Source organism: Mauremys reevesii, linkage group 22 (assembly GCF_016161935.1).
Source record: "Mauremys reevesii isolate NIE-2019 linkage group 22, ASM1616193v1, whole genome shotgun sequence".
Lineage (NCBI taxonomy): Eukaryota > Metazoa > Chordata > Testudines > Geoemydidae > Mauremys > Mauremys reevesii.
The window spans coordinates 23,544,196-23,559,529 of record NC_052644.1 but is presented as its reverse complement, the minus strand read 5'-3'; the positions used below and the strand labels follow the sequence as shown (position 1 = coordinate 23,559,529).

At 64.7% G+C, this 15,334-nt stretch overlaps 3 protein-coding genes across 7 annotated transcripts; 2 read left to right on the top strand and 1 right to left on the bottom strand.

Moving 5' to 3' along the window:
• Positions 1-987: 987 nt before the first annotated feature.
• On the top strand, positions 988-5,788 carry GPKOW (G-patch domain and KOW motifs). Its single transcript, XM_039510405.1, has 11 exons — positions 988-1,189; positions 1,842-1,990; positions 2,185-2,324; positions 2,454-2,560; positions 2,771-2,981; positions 3,112-3,244; positions 3,341-3,476; positions 3,975-4,113; positions 4,493-4,562; positions 4,994-5,079; positions 5,616-5,788. Exons 1-11 carry the CDS (start codon positions 993-995, stop codon positions 5,748-5,750), a joined length of 1,503 nt encoding a protein of 500 aa, XP_039366339.1. The 5' UTR covers positions 988-992; the 3' UTR covers positions 5,751-5,788.
• Positions 5,789-5,920: 132 nt separating this feature from the next.
• On the top strand, positions 5,921-10,687 carry HSD17B10 (hydroxysteroid 17-beta dehydrogenase 10). Of its 3 annotated transcripts, none has more exons than XM_039510436.1 (6): positions 5,921-6,016; positions 8,545-8,709; positions 8,963-9,127; positions 9,324-9,452; positions 9,717-9,825; positions 10,268-10,687. In XM_039510436.1, exons 2-6 carry the CDS (start codon positions 8,548-8,550, stop codon positions 10,456-10,458), a joined length of 756 nt encoding a protein of 251 aa, XP_039366370.1. In that variant the 5' UTR covers positions 5,921-6,016; positions 8,545-8,547; the 3' UTR covers positions 10,459-10,687. The 3 variants fall into 3 exon arrangements, with proteins under 3 accessions (XP_039366370.1, XP_039366369.1, XP_039366368.1); XM_039510435.1 differs by lacking the exon at positions 5,921-6,016 and adding an exon at positions 7,163-7,491; XM_039510434.1 differs by lacking the exon at positions 5,921-6,016 and adding an exon at positions 7,578-7,824.
• A 727-nt stretch (positions 10,688-11,414) lies between these two features.
• RIBC1 (RIB43A domain with coiled-coils 1) lies at positions 11,415-15,318 on the bottom strand. Of its 3 annotated transcripts, none has more exons than XM_039510423.1 (8): positions 15,181-15,318; positions 14,275-14,399; positions 13,676-13,757; positions 12,998-13,342; positions 12,532-12,650; positions 12,104-12,331; positions 11,822-11,988; positions 11,415-11,592 (listed from the first exon to the last, which is right to left on the bottom strand). In XM_039510423.1, the coding sequence occupies exons 1-8, from the start codon at positions 15,251-15,253 to the stop codon at positions 11,511-11,513; spliced, it is 1,221 nt and encodes a 406-aa protein (XP_039366357.1). In that variant the 5' UTR covers positions 15,254-15,318; the 3' UTR covers positions 11,415-11,510. The 3 variants fall into 3 exon arrangements, with proteins under 3 accessions (XP_039366357.1, XP_039366358.1, XP_039366359.1); XM_039510424.1 differs by lacking the exon at positions 15,181-15,318 and adding an exon at positions 15,100-15,154 and having other exon boundaries at positions 11,416-11,592; XM_039510425.1 differs by lacking the exon at positions 15,181-15,318 and adding an exon at positions 14,740-14,744 and having other exon boundaries at positions 11,416-11,592.
• Positions 15,319-15,334: the final 16 nt, after the last annotated feature.

Sequence of the window (15,334 nt, the reverse complement as noted above, 5' to 3'; positions counted from 1 at the left end):
CCGCTGCTCCCCGGGCGCCTCCCGGGCATGACTGCTTGGGGCGGCGGAATATGTAGAGCCGCCCCTGTCCAAGGGGAGGAGCTGGTCCAGATGCCCCCTCCCCACTGTCCTGACAGCACAAGAACTTACAGACCTTCCCATGGCTTCTGGGCCTTAGTCGGGCCCATAGGCCACATTTTTTTGCCCCCAACCTCTGGGGCAGCAATGGGGCAATTTGCGGTTTCTTTAAGGACAGAGGAAGTTCTCCAGTCATCGGGGGCTGGGGAAGCTGGGTGTGAAACACCCCCCCACCCCCACCCCACATCCGGGCTAGGCCCAAGGCCCAGGACACAGCAGGTGTCTGGGGCCAGGTGCCCTGAGGCCTGTAGGGGATATGGGGGCAATGGTGCTCCCCAGGCTCCCAGCCCCGCACCCCCTCCCCCAGGCTGTGAGGGGGGGTATGGGGTCCCCTGGCTCCCAGCCCAGTGCCCCCTCCCCTAGGGCTGGGGGGGGATTGGGGTCCCCTGGCTCCCAGCCCAGCGCCCCCTCCCCCAGGCTGTGAGGGGGGGTATGGGGTCCCCTGGCTCCCAGCCCAGCCCAGCCCCCCCTCCCCTAGGGCTGGGGGGGGATTGGGGTCCCCTGGCTCCCAGCCCAGCGCCCCCTCCCCCAGGCTGTGAGGGGGGGTATGGGGTCCCCTGGCTCCCAGCCCAGCGCCCCCTCCCCTAGGGCTGGGGGGGGAGGGTCTCATGGGCTCTCAGACAACTGGGGCGGGGGGAGGCTCATGGGAGCCACACTCTCAGCCCCCGCCCCCCCATGAGCTAGCCTGGGGCGGGGCTACACCCCCATGATGCATTGGCGGGGACTAATTCCCCGTGATGCGTTGCGCGGGGGGCGGGGTTACACAACTCCCATGAGGCAGCGCGGCGCCGGGACTACATCCCCCATAATGCTTTGCACGGGGGCGGGGCCATCTCTCCCTAGAGGCAGCGCGCGGGGCCGGAACTACAACCCCCATGATTCCTTGCGCTGCGACGGCCAGCAAGATGGCGTCGGACGGCGGCCCGGCGGCGGGCAGGCCCCCAGCCCCGCGCCCGGTCTCGTTCGGGTTCACGCGCACCACCGCGCGCAGGCGGCTCGTGCGGGAGGGCGGGGCAGGGGCCGCGGCGGAGCCCGACTTCATCAGCGCCGTGGAGGGGAGCGAGCTGCGCAGGTGAGAGCAGCGCGCATGCGCGGGCGCCGGGCCGGGGTGGGCAGCCTCGGGCGCGGCGCAGGTGAGCAAGAGCTCGAACGCGTCCGAGTGCGCATGCGCCTGGGTCTGCAAAGACTTGGAAGGGGCGTGTCTGGGGAGGGGGAGGGGGCGTGGGCGGGAGGGGGCGTGTCTGGGGAGGGGCCGTGGGGCGGGAGGGGGCGTGTCTGTTGGGAGGGGCCGTGGGGCGGGAGTGGGTGTGTCTGGGGAGGGGCCGTGGGGCGGGAGGGGGTGTGTCTGTTGGGAGGGGCCGTGGGGCGGGAGGGGGTGTGGCCCTGCAGAGGGGTGGGATCACATCTGGGTGGGGAGGTCAGTGTGGGAGGGGCTGTGGGGCGGGAGGGGGCGTGTCTGGGGCGGGACCGTGGGGCGGGAGGGGGCGTGGCCCTGCAGATGGGTGGGATCACATCTGGGTGGGGAGGTCAGTGTGGGAGGGGCCGTGGGGCTGTGCGCAGGGTCTCCATGCAGTGGGTGAGAGTAGGAGAGGGGCCATTGGGGCCTGGGGCAGGCCCACGGGGGGTGGGGCCTTGCATGGAGGCTGTGGGGCAGTGGGAGGAGCCATGGCACAGGGGGCCGCAGGTATCCCATGGTAACGGGATGGTTTCTCTCTGGCCCCCAGCCTCCGGCCGGCCCCGACCCCTAAGGCGCTCGTCATCCCCTTGATCCAGCGCAACCAATGGAAGAAGCCGGCGACGCCCCCTGTGGGGGCCCCGGACCAGCAGAGGGATGACGGTGTGGAGTCCCAGGCTGTGAGGGAGATCATAGAGGGTGAGCATGGCAGGGAACCCAGGAGTCCTGGCCCCCCCTGCTCTAACCACTAGACCCCACTCCCCTCCCAGAGTGGGGAGAGAACCCAGGAGTCCTGGCTCTCAGCACACACACACCCCATTCTAACCACTAGCCCCCACTGCCGGGGCCGGGACCCAGGCGTCCGGCTCCTGATGGATTCCTGTGCGTTGCAGAGTGCCGACAGTCCCAGGAGCGGTGGGAGAGCGGCACCAAGGCTGACCCCAACCTGGCCATCCCCCTGCTCCTGCAGAACCGTGTCCCTGACGGATACGAGGACAGCGACCGGGTGGACGTGAGCCTGCGGCCGGAATCGGTAAGAGGGTCCCCCGACAGCCTCCCATCCGTCTCTGGAGTCCCACCCCCCTCCTGTGGCAGGGCCCCTTTGGTCCTGTGGCAGGTAGTTCCGCGGGTTAACGTCACTCCTGCCCTTCTCCTCCTGCAGTCGACGGAGGCAGATTACGAGGTGGTGCCCGTGGAGGCCTACGGCGTTGCCATGCTGAGGGGCATGGGCTGGAAGGCGGGCGAGGGCATCGGACGCACCTTCAAGCAGTGAGTGACCCTGGGGGGCAGACATAGGTCAGGGGCGGGGTTGTGAGTCAGATCTGGTGGAGGCAGGAGGTGGAGGGGTCATATGGGGGGGGAGAGTTTGGGTGAGATTATAGGTCATGAGGGGGCGGTGATAGACTGGTGGGGGTCAAAGGTCAGTTGGGGGAAGGGAGTTTGGGGAGATCCCTGAATATCCCTTCCCCCCCTATTCAGGGATGTGAAGCCCCTGGAGCACCAGCTGCGCCCCAGGGGGCTGGGCCTGGGAGCTGACCGCTCGGCCATCCAGGACCTGCAGCCGGCCCGCCCCCCGCGGCCCCCTAAGCCGGGCGAAGAGCGCCGGGGGGGTGAGGAGGAGCCGCTGGGGCTGGTGGCAGGGGGCGCCGTGCTGATCGTGGCTGGGCCCCACAAAGACCTCTACGGGAAGGTGAGTTTCCCGCGTTCCCGGCCTCCCCGAGCCAGCCAGTCCCCACCCTGGGGCCGAGGGGGAGCCGGCGCCCCCTAGAGGGGACAGGCCTCGTTCCCCCAGTCTTAGCTTTTTCTCTCCCGGCCCCCAGATCGAAGGTGTAGACCCCGATAACGCCCGGGTGATGGTGAAATTGGCCATCGGGGATAAGATCGTCACCATCAGCCAGCACAGCCTGCGACCTGTGACCCGGAAGGAGTATGAGAAACTAGCCAAGGATCTGAGTGAGTCACATGATTTTCCCCGGTACCCCCGCCTCACCATAGCCCCCCCCTCCCCGCCATCCTCACCCCCGTCTGTCTCCCCAATCCCCTTCTCAGGCCGCTTAAGCAAAGCCCACAAAGAAGAAGAAGAGAAGCAGAGAAATGGACCCACTGACGCCCCGGACGCCAGGGTCCCCCGAGAGAAGGGGGAAGAGAAGGACAGAAAGAGGAAACAGCCAGCAGACTCGGAGAGGTAGAGACCTGGGATGGCTCGCCTGGCGATGAGAGGCAGCCACCACTGGGGTGGGGCAACGGGAGAACAGCCGCACATCACGCCTCACGGGGATGGCTCGCTTGGGGCTGAGATGCGGCCATGTCTGGGGTGGGGCACCTGGGGAACAGCCGCACATAACGCCTCATGGGGATGGCTCGCCCTGGGCTGAGATGCAGCCACCTCTGGGGCAGGTGACAGCTGGCGCTGCTGTTGAGGGCAGGAAGTGCAGCTGATTCTTGTCTCTGGTTCAAACCCCAGAGGAATGTTTAGAAAGGCAAAATGGATTCCCCCGAGCTGTAGTGCAGCCCGGATGCCAGGGTTCCTGCCCTGAGGCCGGGGCAGCTCGAATACCTTTCTTGATAAAACACAGCGCCCCGCAGCACGGTGCACCCCAACGCCCGGCCCTGCCTGCCCCGCTCCTCGCAGCATGGCGCCCCCCAGCGCCAGGAGTGCCCCTGACTGCCTGTTGTCCCGCAGCGACGCCCACGCCGGGAAGCAGAGTAAAGGTAGCAGCAGCAGCTCCTCGTCCTCCCGCTCCCCCCACTGGCTGCGGCGAGATCTGCGGGTTCGCTTTGTGGACAAGCTCTACAAGGGGGGGAAATACTATAACACCAAGGTACCTTCTCCCCCCCCCACCCCAGGGCCAGATGGGAACCAGCACCCCATTCCCCACCCGCCCTGAGCCAGCCACTCCCCACCCTGGGGCCGGGTGGGAGTCGCCCCCCCCCCCCCCTGCAAGCTTGCCAGTGTCTGCCCTGGGGCTGGGTGTGAGCTGGCGCCCCCTAGAGGGGACAGGCCCCGGTCCCATTTCCCGCCCCCCCTCCCTTCCCCTCCCAGCCAGCCAGTCCGTCCCTGTCCTGGGGCCAGAGGGATGCCAGCGCCCCCTAGAAGGGACAGGCCCTATGTCCCATTCCCTGCCCCCCTGAGCCAGCCAGTCCCTGCCCTGGGGCCGGGAGGGAGCTGGTGTCCCATTCCAACCCCCTCGCTCTCCCTAGATGCTGATCGAGGACGTGCTGAGCCCAGATACTTGTGTCTGCCGGACAGAGGAGGGGCAGGTCTTGGATGGTAAGTTGGGGGGGGGGGCACCCCTGTGTCATACCCCAGCAGAAGGGGGTTGATTCCCTGGGGGAGGTTATGGGGGAGTATGTCCAGATATGGGGCATGTGACTCTGGGGAGAGGGTCGTGGGGGGCAGGATGACCCCAGATTATTGGGGATGCTAGAGGAGCCGCTTTGTGTTTTGTGGGGTAGGGCAGACACGGGGAGGGGATCTGTAGATGGATCCATGGGGCAGGTGACCTCGCGGATGTATCTGGGGAGGGGGTACTTGCCAGGAGGTAAGGGGGTTTGTGGGAAGTGAGCTGACTACAATGGGGGGGGGGCGGTGGTGTTGGAGAGGCCAGAGGGGTGTCTGTGAGGTGGGTTGTTGGGGGGCCAAGGATCGTGTGGCGGGGACCCACTGTATGGTGCTGACCCATCTCCTCCCCAACCCCCCAGGCATCCGGGAGGCCATGCTGGAGACGGTCATCCCCAGGGGCGCTGCGGACTGGGTGCTAGTGGTGCTGGGGGAGCACGCCGGCAGGGTGAGCGACCCCAAGCCCCCTCCCTGGCAGGGACCGCAGGGGGTAATGGGGAGGCTGGGAGCTGGAGGAAGTGGGGAGCCTGGCAGGGACCGCAGGGGTAATGGGAGGCTGGGAGCTGGAGGAAGTCGGGGAACACAGCGGGGGGGGGTAGCCAATGGGCTCTGGAGGCCTAGAGGGAAGAACATATGGGGAGTCGGAGGGAGTGGGGGGAATCTGAAGGGGTGGGGGCTGGATTCCGAGGACGTGCGGGAGCTGGGGGGAAGATACACAGGGTGTGGGGGTGGGGGGCAGGGTAGCTGGGGGTGAGTGCTGCAGGAGGGGGGGATCCAGGGGTAATGGGGAGAGGGATATAGGGGGCTCCTGGGTGAGGGGGATTATGCTGGAGAAGCCCCCTCATCTGCCCCCCAAGTTACCCAGCTGAGCCCTCCCTGTTGTGGGAGTCTGTATGCAGCCGCCCTTCTTCCCAGAGTCCTTTGCAGACCCCCCCCCCGCCTCGCCCGCCAGACTCACAGGAGCTTCCTGTCTCACCTCCCCAGGTGGGCCGGATCCTGCAGCGCGACCAGCAGCGGAGCCGGGCGCTGGTGCAGCTGCAGCGCGATGAGGATGGGGACGTCCTGGCGCTAGACTACGACGCTGTCTGCCACTACGTGGGGGGCACCGAGGACGACTGAGCCCCCTTCCCCCCTCCCCCCATTCTGCTGGACTTGGGATGGGGGCACATCCTCTCTGGGGAGTGGCAGGACATGGATGGAGTCCGGCAGAGGGGGAACATGGCCGCCATGGCCGGGACTGAGTTCTAGAACAACTTCTGTGGGTTCTGGAGTGGTGATTCAGTGGGTTCTGGAGCAGGAGCAGCAAGATCTAGAACGTGACCAGGCTTGGGCTCTAGAGTGAGGCTTCAACTAGACTGAGAGTGAGTTCTAGACTGAGATGAAAGGTGGGTTTGGGACCAGAGAAGATGGGTTTGGGGGTGGTTTTTAAATAGGCTCTAGAGCTAGGCCAATGTTCAGAGCACACGTGGCTTTGGGGTCTCAAGGAAGCCTCAACGTGGGTTCTGGAGCGAACCCAACCTGTTCTAGAGTGAGCTTTTCTGTGGGACACGGAGTATGCATAGTGGGTTCTAGAGCAAGGTTTTAAAACGGGTCTAGGGCGGGGTACAAACTGGATCCAGAGCGACGCTGGAGTGACCCTGTAAAGTGGGTTCTGGAGCCTAATGGGCTCTAGAGCAAGAGTAGATGTGGGCCTGGGAGGTAGAAGCACAGGGTTTGAGAGCAAGGTTTACAGGGTGGGCTGGAGGGAGGCCCCTGGGTCCTAGACCCAAACCGGACTGTTCTAGAGTGGTGGTGGTGTGTTTACAGCAGAGATGGGGGTTGATTCTAGAGCAGTGAGTGATTTCCAGCATGATGTCGCCTGTGAGCTCTGGAGCAAGTCGAGCTGCTTCTGGAGTGTCCAGGCTGGGTTCTAGATCAACCCTGGCCCCTGCTGTGTGTAGGTGACCCCAGAGTCGGTCATTTCTGGAGCAGTGTTCCAGAGCCAGCAGGTTTAGGGGTGGGGATGAAAGGGGAGCAGCCCCTGCCCCTTTGGCAGGGGGAGATTGTGGGATAGGAGGGTGCCATGGGCAAGTACTGTCTGTGGAGGGGGGCTCAGCAGGAGGCCTGGCAGGACCCCCTGTGCCAACTTCCAAGATGGCTGCTGGGCCTTCGAGAGCCCCTTGCCTGTGGGCACTTTGTAAAGCAAGATGGTGTAAATAAACTGTGCTAGCCCCATCCCCCCATGTTGTGTGGGGTGCTGTGGAAAGCTATGAACCGACAAACAACCTCTTCACCCCCTCCCAGAGCTGGGCAGAGAACCCAGGAGTCCTGGCTCCCAACCCCCTGCTCTAGCCACCAGCCCCCACTCCCCTCCCAGAGCCGGGGGGAGAACCCAGGAGTCCCCTCCCAGAGCTGGGCAGAGAACCCAGGAGTCCTGGCTCCCAACCCCCTGCTCTAGCCACCAGCCCCCACTCCCCTCCCAGAGCCGGGGGGAGAACCCAGGAGTCCTGGCTCCCAACCCCCCTGCTCTAACCACCAGCCCCCACTCCCCTCCCAGAGCCGGGGAGAGAACCCAGGAGTCCTGGCTCCCAGCTCCCCTCCCAGAGCCGGGGATAGAACCCAGGAGTCCTGGCCCCCCACCCCTTCCTCTCCTTTAATGACTTTGTTCATTTTTTTCCTATCTGTGGCCTCCCTCTTTCCCTTTAAGATCTCCCTTCACCTTCTCCTTTAAGAGCCCCTCTCTCCTGGGGATTAATAGCCCCTGATTATTAAAGTGTCTGCCTCCCCTTTAAGAGTGGCCTTGCCTCTGATTGGCCCACCCTGGGTAAGGGGCGTGGCGTGGAGGGGCAGCAAGATGGCGGCGGCGTTGAGGAACGTGAAGGTAACCAGCAGGGCCAGCTACGGGAGCCGGGCGGGGACCAGCGCGGCTAAGGAGGGGGCAGGGGGAGACCATTCTATGTGGGGTAGGGGGAGGCACCACGGAATGGGTGACAGCATGAGGCAGGTCCCCCACATCTCGTCGGCAGCCGAGACCACGGGGAGGCTGTGCCTGGGAGAAACCATTCTGCAGAATGGGGGGGAATTGGGATGGGAGGAACCATTTTACACTTATTGTCCTCTACCAATAGTGGTGGCTGGAGGTCTTTTATCCCCGTGGGAGGCAGAGACCATTCTACACAATTGGGATAGAAGAGACCATCAAACAAGAGGGGTGGTAATTGGGCGAGACTATTATACACAATGGGGTGGGGGAGTCTGGTGGGAGAGACTATTCTACACATGGGGGCGGGGAGAGTGATGCTGCACTATACCATGATACACCTGAGAAGAGGGGGAGACCATTTGACGGGGGTGGGAATCGAAGGAAAGGACCATTCTGTGCACTAGGAGGAGGCAGGGCTGGGAGGGACCATTATGCAGCTCGCAGGAGGAGGCTGTGCAGGGCGAGACCATTATATTCCTGGGGGAGCTTAGAAAGCGACTATAACACAGGGGTTCTCAAACTGGGACTTGGGACCCCCTCAGGAGGTCACAAGGTTATTACATGGGGGGGGGTCGTGAGCTGACAGCCTCCACCCCAAGCCCCCTTTGCCTCCAGCATTGATAATGGTGTTAAATAAAGTGTGTTTTTTTTAATGGGGGGGGGGGGCGGAGACCATTATATGCAAGATTCAGGGGTCTTAGGAAGAGACCAGTGCACACTTTAGGAGGGGGTTGTGGGGGAGACCATTATACACAGGCAAGGAGGAAGGTGTGCACATGAGATGGGGGGATCTGGGAAGAGACCATTATGGTAAGAGGAAGAAAGGGGTGTAGGGACAGCCCATTATGCACATGAGATGGGGGGGGGCTGGGAGAGCCCATTAAAGCTGTGGGTGGTATTCAGTTTTTTTTGTTTGTATTCACCGCCCCCTCCCTCTGCTTTTGCCCCCAGGGGATGGTTGGCCTGGTCACTGGTGGGGCCTCTGGCCTGGGTCGCGCCACCGCTGAGCGCCTGGTGCAGCAGGGAGCCAGCATGGTGATCGTGGACCTGCCAACATCGGATGGGCCGAGTGTGGCCAAAGCGCTGGGGGAACAATGCGTCTTTGCTCCAGCTGATGTAGGGCCCGGACTCCTGGGTTCTATTCCTGGCTCTGGAAGGGGAATTGGGACTAGTGTATCGGGGTGGGGGGGCTGGGAGCCAGGATGCCTGGGTTCTATCACTGGCTCTGGAAGGGGAGTGGGATCCTGTGGGTTAGAGCAGGGGGGCTGGGAGCCAGGACGCCTGGGTTCTCTCCCCAACTCTGGGAGGGGAGTGGGGGCTGGCGCAGAGGTGACATGGGTTAACCTCTCCTCCTTGCCCGGCGGCTCAGGTGACGTCAGAGGTGGACGTAAAGGGGGTTCTGGCTCTGGTGCGGGAGAAGTTTGGGCGCTTGGATTTGGCCGTGAACTGCGCCGGAATCGCCGTGGCCGTCAAGACCTACAATGCCAAGAAGGACGTGCCCCACAGCCTGGAGGATTTCCAGAGGGTCCTCAACGTGAGTGGGGCTGGAGAGACCCCCTCTCTCTGTTCCCTTCCCTGATCCCCTTTGCCCTGCCAACGCCATGGTGGTGAGAGGGGACCGAGGAGGGATAATGGGCTGGATGAGCCAATGGGTCTGGTTTTTGGGGGATGGGATATGGGGCTGGGCGGGCCCAGTGGTTTGATCTGATCTGTCTCCCCTGCCCTCCCAGGTCAATGTTGCCGGCACCTTTAACGTGATCCGACTGAGTGCTGGTGAGATGGGCAAAAATGACCCTGACTCCGATGGGCACAGAGGAGTGATCGTCAACACAGCCAGCGTGGCTGCTTTCGAGGGCCAGGTGAGCACTAGGAGGCGCTGTGCTACAAGGGGCTGGGTTGGGGGCACTCTCCCCTGGCAGGCAGGGCTGGGCGGCGCTGTGCTGTGGGGGGGGACCTCGGCAGTATGTGCTCTCCCCTGGCAGTCAGGGACGGGCACTGGGGGACGCCGTGCTGCGGGGCGGGGGGGACGCCGTGCTGCGGGGCGGGAGGCTGGGCCAAGGATGCTCTCCCCTGGCAGTCCCCCACCTCCCTGTGCCCCAGCTAATGCTCTGCTTGTTGTATAGGTGGGTCAAGCCGCGTACTCCGCCTCTAAAGGGGGCATCGTGGGCATGACCCTGCCAATCGCCAGGGATCTGGCCCCTATGGGGATCCGTGTTGTCACCATCGCCCCAGGTACCAATCCCAGCGTAGCTCCTGTCATGTTGTGGGGAGCCGAGGGCTGAGAGGGAGGGCTGCAGGCTGGGATTGAGGGGCACTGGCAGAGCTGGGGGGGCTGCGGGTGGGGATTGAGGGGCACTGGCAGTACTGGGGGCGGGGGCGGTGGGCTGGGATCGAGGGGCACCAGCAGAGCTGGGGGGGGTAGTGTGGGGGAGGGTCGGGGGGTTGCGGGCTGGGATTGAGGGGCACTGGCAGAGCTGGGGGGGCTGCGGGTGGGGATTGAGGGGCACTGGCAGTACTGGGGGCGGGGGCGGCGGGCTGGGATCGAGGGGCACCCGCAGAGCTGGGGGGGGGAGTGGGGGGGGGGTCGGGGGGTGGTGGGCGGGGCTGGAGGGCCACTGGCAGAGCTGGGGGGGTAGCGGGGAGCCACCCCCCCTCACTGTCTTTCTCCCCCCAGGTCTGTTTGCCACCCCCCTGTTGGCAGGGCTCCCCGAGAAGGTGCAAACGTTCCTGGCTCGCCAGGTGCCCTTCCCCAGCCGCCTGGGGCTGCCCGGGGAATATGCCCACCTGGTCCAGTGCATCGTGGAGAACCCCATGCTGAACGGGGAGGTGATTCGCCTGGATGGTGCCATCCGCCTGCAGCCCTGAGCCGCTGCCCCATGCTGGGGGGGTGCTGATTCCCCTCCCCCGGCTGCCCCTGAAAGGGGGGGGTGATTTCCCCCCCTTCTGCCGTTCCGCCCTCTCTGGACTCTAATCATGGACTCCTGCAGTGATTTGGCCCCCGCACAATGAGGACGTATAGGGGGCGGAGTCTGAGCCGTTCTGACTCCTGCCCCCGGTCGGCGTCTGGGCCTTAATAAATGATCGTCTCGAGGTGCTTTCGGGGGTGCTGGGGATTCTGTGCTAGCCCCAAGCCCCCATTCTCCTCCCAGAGCTGGGGAGAGAACCCAGGCGTCCTGGCTCCTAGCCGCTTGCTGTAACCACTCAACCCCACTCGCCTCCTAGAGCTGGGGCAGGAACCCAGCATTCTTGACTGCTGCCCTCGGCCGGGGGCCTGGTTGCGAGGGGAAGGGAGCGGGGCCCTCTCCTGCCGTGGGGAGCTGCCCAGTGCTACCCTGCCCTACAGACCATGGGGGCAGCACGTGGGGGGGCACGCCAGTTTATTTGGATGCTGTTGTGGCTGAAGGAACAGGGCCAAGTGTCAGATCCCCTCTGCAAGGCGGGAGGGGGGGTGGTCTAGCCATAGGAGGGGATAACGTCAGGCGTGTCATGGTGGGGCTGGGGTGTCGTGGCAGGGGTGGGGATTGGGGTGTCTCTCTGGGGTAGGTTGGGCCTGTCCTGGCAGCGTGGGGGTAGTAATGGGGGCAGGGATTGGGTGTGTCCCTGCAGGGTAGGTTGGGCATGTCCGAGCAGGGATTGGGCGTGTTCCATGGCCAGGCGGGGAGTGGGCGTGTCCCGGTGGCGTAGATTGGGCATGTCGTGGCAGGAGTCAGGGATTGTCCCTGTCAGGTGGGGTGGGAGTGGGTGTGTCCCAGCAGGGGCGGAGATTGGGCGTGTCCAGGTGGGGCGGAGTCAGGGATTGTCCCTGCAGGGTGGTGGGGCGGGGAGTGGGCGTGTCCCGGCAGGGCAGGGGGCGGGGAGTGGGCGTGTCCCGGCAGGGCAGGGGGTAGCCCATGGGGGTTTCGAAGGCGGGGCCGGGCCTAGCGGCTGCTGGTGTTGAACTGCAGGTGGTACTGGGCGCTGGGCGGGTTGGTGTACACCTCCCTCTGCAGGTACTGCTGCCTGCAAGACAAAGGGCGGGGCTTAGCCCCCAGCCTGACTCCCCTGGCCCCGCCCCCATAAAGCACCAGCCCCGCCTGTCCAGCTCCTGCCCTGCCCAATCTCGCCCCCTCTTCCTTCCACTCCTTCCCAGCCCCACCCCCCAGGGAGCCCCACCCCTTCCTGCACCCACACCTGCCCTGCTCATGGCTCCCCACCCAGGGCCCGTCCCCACCGCACGGGGGGCACTCACTGTGCCCTCTGCTCCTGCGCCAGCTGCTGGTTGTAGGCGTCCAGGCCTTTCCTCAGCTGCAGCCGGGCCCGGCGCTCCTCCTCCTCCAGCGCCATGGCCGCGCGGGCTGCCAGCTGCCGCTGCGACTCCCACTCAGCCTCCCGCTGCCGCTCTGCCTCCCGCAGCCTCTGGGGGGGGGCAAAGAGAGGGGCAGGTGAAGGGGGAGGGAATAGCGCCCTGCTGCCCCCCATGCTGCCCACATCCCCCGCTGCCGGAATCCCTCCCTTCCCTTCCTCTGGAGACCTGGTTCTCCTGCCGTTGCTCCTCCTGGGCCTTCCACACGGCCTTCACTTGCTTGGGGCTCATGCCCTTCCAGCGGTCGGTGAGAATACGGTGAGGCCCCAGCGGGCTCTCGGCCACGGCTGGATCCTCTGTCAGCAGCTGCCCCGTCAGGTGGTTGTGGATCTCGGCTTGGTTGTCGTCCTGGTCCCGCTGACGCGCCAGCCGGTGCTGCTCCGCTGCCTCCGCCGCCTGCGGGGAGAGGGGAGACCTGGCACTGAGCCCCAGGCATGGGGCCTTGCCCTGACATCTCCCCGGGCAAGGGAGCAGGTGAGACCTAATATCCCATAATCCCCTGGGGTGGAGGAGCCAGCTCTATTATCCAACCCATGCCGAGGTCTGCCAGCTCCATAGCCCCCACCCTGGTTCCCCATTGGTGGCTAGGGGGTTACCTGGGCCCGGTTGTAGTCGGCCGTGGCGAGGTCCTTGGCACGGCGGCATTCCTCCTCCAGCTGGGCCAGCTGCTGTGCCCGCAGGTCCAGCTCCACCCGCTTCTTATCCTCTAGCGTGTCTGTCAGGACAGCGCACGCAGCCCCTGAGTGGCTTTCCTCCGGGAACCCAGGAGTCCTTCCTCCCCCAGATCTAATGCACTCGACCCCACTCCCCTCCCAGAGAACCCAGGAGTCCTGGCTCCTAGCTCCCCCCACTCCCCTCCCAGAGAACCCAGGAGTCCTGGCTCCTAGCTCCCCCCACTCCCCTCCCAGAGAACCCAGGAGTCCTGGCTCCCAGCTTTCTCCGCACTAACCACAAGACCCCACTCCTCTCCCAGACTGGCGAAGAGAAGAAACCCAGGAGTCCTGGCTCCCAGCCTCCACACTCCCCCTGCTCTAACCACTAGACCTGTGCCCATGCTCTCACCTGCATACTTGGTGTCGGCCATGGCCTGCAGCCGCTCAGCCCGCTGTTCCTCCAGGCTGCGGCACTGCTGCTCCTGCTGCAGCCGACGGCGGCTGGGCAGCGCCAGGTCCTCGCCGGCGAAGCGCTGCAGGCTGGCAGGACCGCAGCGGGGGTCGTAGTCGCTGACCCGAGCTGGCTGCTCCTGGCGCAGCCCCTCGGGGTTGTACAGGTCCCACTCCCGCCGGGTGGGGGGTGGCTGCTCCTGCTCCCGGAACTCCTGCACGGCCTGGTGGAGGCGCCGCACCCGCTGACGTTCCTCCTCCTCCAGCATCTGCGCCACCCGGTCGCACAGCACCCGCTCAGCGTCTGTGGGGAGAGAGGGTCAGTTCCCCTGATCCCCCACCAGTCAGAGCTCCTGCCCAGCTCCCCACAGTGCCCCTTCCTGGAGAGGCCAGGAGCTCCTCCCAGCAGCCAGCGCTCCTGTCTCATCCCCCATAGCACCCCCTGCTGGAGAGACCAGAACTGGAATAGCTGGGATCTCCCCCCACAGCCAGCCCTTATCTTCGTCAGAGGTAGAGGACCCCCATTGTCCTGCCATCTCACTGGCCTGCCCCCCGTTGCTTTCTGATGCTGGGGTTCAGGGGCACCTCCCCCGGAGATCAAAGGGGTGGACAAGGCAGGGCTGGCCAGAGCTCTCACCATAGGTCCCATCCCGGCGTTTCTCCGTTTCCTCTCTCAGCTTCCGCTCCTCCACTTGACTCCTCAGGGCTTCCACATCCACCTGGCGGGGTGGGGGGGGGGGGGAAGAAGGGCAGGGGAGAGCTACCGAGGAGGCAAAAATCTTCCCAGAGTTGGGGAAAGAGACCAGGAGTCCTGACTCCCCCCCAATCACTAGACCCCCCTCCCCTTCCAGAGCCAGGGAGAGAACCCAGGAGTTCTGGGTCCCAGTCCCTGCTCTAACCACCAGACCCCACTCCCCTCCTAGCACCAGGGACAGAACCCAGGCCTGCAATCAAAACCATTCACTCCTGTCTGGTGTCCGCTAGGTGGCCTCTGAGTGAAATTAGGAGCTGGGTCTCAGCTTGTTCCACAACAGATGGTGCCCAACTTTGTCAAGGCTCCCTGGACAGGTGAGGCCAAGCACTGAGCAGGTGCGGGGCACCGAATGCCCCTTGGAGGGTGGCACACATGGGAGCCCTCCCCGCCGGTCAGCCGTTGTCTTGCTCCGGGCTCTTGATCTGGCCCCTCTCCCAGCGTTGCAGCCCCTGGAAGATACAGTGGGTCCCCGCAGGGCTCACCCCCATGGTGCGGTGGCGTGCATTGAAGATGCGACTCAGTCGCTGCTTCTCTCGCTCCCTCCGCGCCTCGAGGGCAGCCGCCTCCTTGTTCTCCAGCGGTAGGTCCACTTTGTGCATCTTGGCGCCTACGTGGGAGGAAGGAAAGTTAGAACCCAGGAGTCCTGGCTCCTAGCCCCAACCAACCAACCCACCCACTAGCCCCTACTCCTCTCCCAGAGCTGGGGAGAGAACCCAGGAGTCCGGGCTCGCAGGGGACGGGAGCAGGGCATTGTTTCCTGTGGAGCTGTGAAAGATCTGGGGGGAACCTTTCTGCTCTGGCAGGAGGGGGGTTAAATCTGGGGTCCCCAAAGCTAAGGGTTGGACATGGGGAATCTGCCCCCGACCTTTACCCTCTGCCCCCACCTCTGACTTTGACCTGTCCTATGTGTAAGTTACCCTCTGACCCCCCACACCCGCCCCGTTAACCTTTGACCCCTTTCTCCCATTAATATCTGACACCCTCGCTGTACCCTTTAACCTCTGTCCTCTTACCCCTGCCCCCCCAGCCCTCTGTCCCCCTCACACCACCCTTTGACCTCTGACCCCCTCACTCTACCCTTTGACCTCTGACCCCCACTCTACCCTTTGACCTCTGGCCCCTCTCCCATTCATATCCCATGTGCTGTAACCTTTAACCTTCTGACCCCCTTGCACTGACCTTTCACCCCAATCTCTTACCCCAGGGGCCCTCCCTTGACCCCCCTCACCCTGACCTTTGACCCGCTCCCATTAATATCTCAACCCCCCTCCCTGTACCATTCAACCCTCTGACCCCCTTGCACTGACCTTTGACCCCTGACCTCGGACCCCCCTCGCCCTGCCCTTTGACCTCGGTCCCTGGCCCCTGACTGCCGCGCCCCCACTCACCCGAGCCCCCCACCCGCCTCGCTCGCCCTCTCTCTGTTTCGAGCCTGGTCTCCCTGGTAACGGGACCGCCCATTCCCTTTTCCCCGCCCCCACTTGGTGCCGTCCAACCGCCCCTTTATGCAAACGAAGGCGTCGGACTATTCCGCAGGAGAGA